This window comes from Vicia villosa, unplaced genomic scaffold, assembly GCF_029867415.1.
Source record: "Vicia villosa cultivar HV-30 ecotype Madison, WI unplaced genomic scaffold, Vvil1.0 ctg.000314F_1_1, whole genome shotgun sequence".
NCBI lineage: Eukaryota > Viridiplantae > Streptophyta > Magnoliopsida > Fabales > Fabaceae > Vicia > Vicia villosa.
In genome coordinates, this window is record NW_026705136.1 from 554,147 (window position 1) to 560,496 (window position 6,350).

A 6,350-nucleotide genomic window follows, 5' to 3' on the forward strand; every position below is an offset into this window, starting at 1 on the left:
TATTGAGGTAGACTGCCACTCCATTCGCGAGGCTCTCGATGATCATGTTATATCGCTTCCTCATGTCAGCTCACAACTTCAACTTGCAGATATCTTTACGAAAGCTGTTCCTCGTCCCCGCCACCAATTTCTACTGTGCAAATTGATGTTTCTTGATCAGTCGCATCAATTTGAGGGGGGGTGTTAGTCAATGATATTATTGTCATTAATGTGATGCATAGAATCAGCTTATTAATAATAATAATTGTATATATTTGTAATTCCTATTTAACTTGTATAAATTAGGAATTAGTTGATATAAGTTATTAGTAGCTGTAATGATGATTGTAATATATATACCAGTGAATACAATGAAAGAGGGCAAGAAGCCAGAATTTATTGACATCTATAGGGTGAATTGAGAAATTTATAAAAAAAAGAAAAAACAACGTGTAAGTAAGTAACAAGATACAAAATGAGTCTTAAATCTAAAATAAGCAATTAATTAATATCAGCTTAACTGACGTGGCATCTGCCGATTGGTAATATGACGTAGAACTTATTTTTTTTCATAGCAAGGTGTTGTCGAAGCCTAGATCTCTGAGTACATTTTTTTGTTGAAACGCTTGAAAAAGCTGAGGCAGAATTAGAATCGCGTTTGAAATAAGCTGAAGCGGAATTAGAATCGCGTTTGTGTAGGTGCAAGGTTTAACAAGAATGAGATCGTTATTTTTGTTGTTCATCGTAGCTCTATCTTTCAGCTATGCCTTTGCAGAAAGCGCCTTCCCTGTTCATATCGGTAACTGTGTTCTCTCTATTTATTCCTCTTTTGGATTTCTTAGGGTTTTGAAATCAGTTGTAGGATTTTGATTATTGTTCTATTCATTGTGTTTGTTTTTGCGTGTTTGATATGTCTGATGAGAATTTGAACAGGTAGTATATTTGGTGGCATTGGTGGTGGTGGCGGCGGTGGTAGTAGAGGCAGCTCTCGTGAACCGAAATATAAGATTGAATTTCATCCAGAAGAATCCCCTTTTCACCCTGTAAGCTCTCTAATCTGTCTTAGCACCAACGCCTCTGAAAAAAGATGTCACGACATCTGTGATTAATTTATGATTTTTTCAAATTCTTATTGGTGTCAGCTGTGTCAGTATCGAAGTCGTATTCGGGGTGTCTTCATAGGTTCTGTGTTATTGGGAATGTAAAATTAGTGTCTTTTTTTCAATTGTTTTTGGTAAGTTATAGTTTAGATTAATATTGAATGTTAGCATGGTTGAAATGATGTGTATTGTGTATATATGCTGGTTCTGAACAAAATTCTGGGTTTATCAATGGTGTTATGTTTTGATGATATTAGAGAGAGATTGGCAATAAATGTGGGTTTTGTCCTTTGTGTTAGATTGCGGATTTAAGGAGTTTGTAAAATGTTCCATTGCTTGTAAGGAATGGATTGTCAATCTATCAGTGTTATAAATTGCGGATGACGAACCGTGGTGGAGACCTAGAAATCTGCCATTTTAAGCCGCCACCATAAAGTGTTATGGCACCACCGTCCTTAATGTCCTACTGTCTATGTCATTAATAGCTCACAATTCACACATTTTCTTGGATATAACTGAATGTCCTACCACCTCCTTTTGGGTGCAGTGGTAGTCAGCTTTGTATATCTTTATCATATCGTCTTCTGATGAGAACTCCCGATGTTGAATTTACAGGATGATGACCAGGAATCTTTAGTTTTACCCGATAAAAATGGACAGAAATTTATATGTTACTTGCCTAAGGTGGAAAAGGAGAAAAGTGGAAAGCCTCTTATACAGCACAACGTTAGCAGCATGATTGTTGAAACTGAGAAAAGGGTTAAACAGAAGACACCAGATGAACTGTTAGAAGTATTGAAGGGTCCATGCGTTATCAGAGTTAGTACTTGCATCTCTGTATTTGCTTTGAATGATGATATGTCAATTATTTGTTTAATTTTTATACAGATAGTATCGTCCCTCACGAGTCTTATTGTAAGTAATTTTCTTACATTGGATAATATGTTTATGCAGCAAGAAGGTTGGTGGTCTTATGAGTTTTGTTATCACAAGAAGCTGCGACAGCTGCATTTGGAAGATGAAAAGGTATTCCCTTGATTACATTCAGTTTTATTAGCCCTTGTGAATCTTTTTGCAAACCTCTATTTTCTTCATCCTTTGGTTAGTAGGCCAACGTGATTGATTTGTAAGAGAAATTATATTTATGAATGAGTTTAAATCAATTCACTAAATGTTGCATGATAACGTTGCTAGTGCATTCTTGGAGTTGGGTCTGTTTATAATTTGATTAGCAACATTTATATCATATTATATGAAAAGTTTGAACTTCGAATGGAGTTCAATCTTCTAACGGGCTCTGGACTCTCTTTTAACCCACTGCTATAGATATAGAGTAGAGTGCATTTGTGTAAAATTTGTGAACCCCAACGTAAAGCAAGTTGGGTTCCTTCACAAGAAATTTGTATCATTCTTTCTCATAATAGGACTCTCTTGTTCATGGATAAAAGACCAATCGAAGTTTGTTGTTACAAATCTTACAAAGCTTTAAGGCTACATTTACAGTATTGCCAATAGACTTTATACAACATCGAAATCTGTCTTTTAGACTGCAAATGTTGTGCCATATAAATACATCCTGGGTAGCAGGAATCTGTAGAGTAAAGTGTGAGGATTGGCTAGCCTCCTAAATGTTAATCTCTGAGCTGAGGGTTTGTTTGTTCATCGTGGATGGCTGGCTAAGTGTCAATGTTATGTATCACTGGCTAGGTAGGGAAATGTGGAGAGCTGATTTGGAGTTCCAATCTAGACCTCTAGATTGAGCTGAATCCGTACACCAGCCTCCTCAGCTCTGAGCTTAGTAGGTGAAACACCTGCAGGTCAAGCTTCCTATTCCGATTTAGAAAATAGATCAATCTTACTATTCTGATTTAGAGAAGGTCGAGAACGGAAGTTGCCAGTTGCATCTGAGTGATTATTGCTAGAACCTCTTACAATATCCTAGTGTTCTATTCAAATGCTCAACCTTGCTAAGGTGCCATTCCTCCAACTTCCCCAACCTTGCTAAGGTGCCATTCCTCTAACCTTGCTAAGGAGCCATTCCTCTAACCTTGCTAAGGTGCCATTCCTTCTAACTATGGAGTCATTTCAAAAGGCAACTCTTTTCTTGTTTTCTTTTCCCTTCAGGGTAATAGACCTTTCACCCTTGGATAAACAGCTGGTGTTCTGGCTTTTAAACACTTAAATATTCATGTAGTGCTCTTTCTTATTTTCCATTTAATGTTCTCTATCATTGTTTTTTTTGGTATGAGTCACTTACTAATGACATCCACGCGGTGCTCCAGTGCTGACAGGATTTTAAACTTTGGATGGTATTGCCACGTTTGCCATGATTTCTTTCTTGTCTACTTTACCACCAACAATATTAGTTTTATGAAAAGTGGCACAAACAAGATTATGGATTTTTGGTCATGGAACTTGAATATATATATATGAATTGTTTGGATAAGTGCCGAGTCATAGGGTATGGCTGGTAATCATTGATGACTTGCTGAGCATCTATGTCGCCTAGTTACATGAAACGTACCTAAATATGAAGAGCTGTCTTGGAGCTCTAAACCTCTAACAGGGTCGCCACATGGGGAAACCTCTGTTGTGTACAGACCAAATTCTTATACAGCTTCCACGAGGTTTGGTCCTTTGGATTATTTACCATTCTAGTAATGATCAAGTCCCTCTTCATTCGTTTTTTTCTTTCTAACTAAACTAGAATGAGTTCAGAAAAAAGAAGAAATTAAGAAAGGTGGATTTAGCCATAGTGAAATTAATAATTTTCTCAAGTTTGTGTCAATGGATTTGAATTAATATTTCAATTCCGTTGCTATTAACAATATAGTGAAGCCAGAAATGGAATTTTAACACTAGAGCAGGGGAAGTTTTCATTTATATGATTCTGTTTTATTTTATTCAGAGTCTTGTAAAGTCAGGTATTTACACATAATAAATAATAATCAATGTACATTTTTCTTTGTTATAGGTAGTCCAGGAATTTGTCTTGGGTGTGTACGATCCAGAGGCAACAGCTGCATTTAACCAAAACCTTTCCGACATTTCTACATTTAAGGATCCCCGCTCAAAGGACGCCTCACAAAGGTATCTACCCTAAATGGCTATTAGTAGGAATAGTTTCACATGGTATATGATGTGATGAGAACAAGTACTCATTAGCATATTATGTTTTTCAGATATCATGCTCACCAATATACTAATGGAACCATATGCGATCTTACGAATAAGCCAAGAGAGACTGAGGTACGAAAGCACACAATTCTAGTTATGTTTTCTTCTTTCCTTCATCATACTGATTTCATATATATATATATTTTTTTATCATAGGTGAGGTTTGTATGCTCAGAACCCAGAGCTATGATCAGTTCAATCACAGAGATTTCAACTTGCAAGTATGCACTTACAGTTCATGTCCCTATGCTATGCAAGCACCCGTAAGTCCTCACTTGAAGTTTGTGTCACCAGTTACATATTCTAAGTTATAACACATGAACTCGCATGATTCAAATTTGAGCCTTTATTTTTTCTTTAGATTGTTTCAAGAGGAGAGACCAGTATGGCACACCATAGACTGTAATGCACTTCCAAAGGATTTCAAGGTTTCCAAAGTGAGAGAAGAAGATGAAGATACAGAGATTGTTATGGTCACTGATTCAGAAATTAATGATTCAGAACAATGATGTAAATATACACAATGGGAAAAAATGTATGTTCTAAAATGACCAAAAGGCACTGCGGTTTCTACAAGCCTCCCTTCCAAACAGTGGATAGACGGTGCTTTTTAATCTTTAGGAGGTTCTTGCAGCTTATGAAAGATTTTTATTTTCTTCTATGCATTCAGAAAACGTAGCGTTTCTTATTAGGTGTTATTTGTGAACTCTTGAACTTGTGACCCACGATTGTCTTCAGGGGCCTAAAATTTTTAAATATTGTCTGTAACAATGCATATAAGACTAAATTAATCTTCTCATCCTTTAGGTTTTACTTTCGTCCTTAAATTTTTCTTGTTTCATTGTAGTCATGTAAATTTTACACCTTTGGTCTCTTAAGATAAACATTAGACACAGTTAGAGTAATTACATGTGTTTAACATTGTTGAATAATTATTTCTTTGAAAATTATACCATTAAGTAGAATTTCCAGAACTTACTGCCTGTTTCTGCAGCATTTTCAGAACTTTTGTTGCTTCTGATGTCCAGTAACCTGTTGTTGTTGCATTTCCTTTATGTGATCATGACCAAGAGCGTGTTCTCTTCATCAAACTATTGTCTTGCAATCTTGGGTTCATCCCTTGAGTTTTTTTTGTTCACGTTGCTCTCTCTTGCAAAATGGTCAAACTTTTGAAAATTAAAGCATTGTATCTTGATTTTGTCTATCTTTCTCCTTTCACCTCTAAATTTGTCTTGACCACCATTCTTGTTGCAGCTACTCTCACCCTTTTGATAAGTAGAATTCTTTAAATTTTGGGATTCTCTTCCACCAAATTTTTAAAAAATTTCTTTACTCTTCATGGGCCATTTTCTTTTCGACTTCTTGTTCTTATTGAAACGAGCTTGTAAAGCGATCTATGCCTTTTCCTTGTCATTGTTTCTCTCCTCCATTCTTTGCTCATGAGCCTCAAGAGAGCTTTGTATCTCCTCTTTGCTCATCGTAGCAAGATCATTCAATTCCTCAATCGCCACTACTATGTTATCAAATCTTGCCGTCAAAGAACGCAAGTTTTTTGCGACAACAGTATGCTCCGTAACAGTTTCTCCTCATGCTTTTATTTGGTTCCGCAATCGAGTAATTTTCATCACGTAATCGTTGATTGTCTCCTTTTCCTCCATTTGAATTAATTCAAGTTGACCTTTGTGAGTTTATAACCTCACCACCTTCGCCTAGTTAGCCCCTGCATATGCCTTTTCCAAGATTTCCCTCACTTGCTTTTAGGATTTGCAATCACCAACTTCCTCAAAGTTGTCACCATCAGCACATAGATGGATAAAAAATAGCTCCTTAAAATCTTTCTTATTCTCTTCCTTATGCGTTCCTCGCTGTGCATCTATTGCATTTTCGACAAGAGAATTCACCCCGTTCTCGATCACTTCAAGAATATCTTGGTAGCCAAATAACACTTTCATTTGCTTGCACCATTTGTCGTAATTCTTCGCATCAAGGACGAATATGTTTGTAGGAATTCTTTCATTAAAGATAATTTGTGTTGCACACTAAGTGTTTGGTGGATCGAATCAGACTCTTGATGCTAAATGTTATAACTTGGAA

General features: G+C 36.3%; 1 protein-coding gene across 1 annotated transcript; it reads left to right on the forward strand.

Annotated features, from left to right (window-relative positions):
- The first annotated feature begins 559 nt into the window (after window positions 1–559).
- Window positions 560–5,149, forward strand: LOC131626620 (protein OS-9 homolog). The gene is made up of 8 exons (XM_058897455.1): window positions 560–778; window positions 913–1,022; window positions 1,695–1,898; window positions 2,034–2,105; window positions 4,054–4,169; window positions 4,262–4,328; window positions 4,413–4,519; window positions 4,618–5,149. Exons 1-8 carry the CDS (start codon window positions 697–699, stop codon window positions 4,763–4,765), a joined length of 906 nt encoding a protein of 301 aa, XP_058753438.1. The 5' UTR covers window positions 560–696; the 3' UTR covers window positions 4,766–5,149.
- Window positions 5,150–6,350: the final 1,201 nt, after the last annotated feature.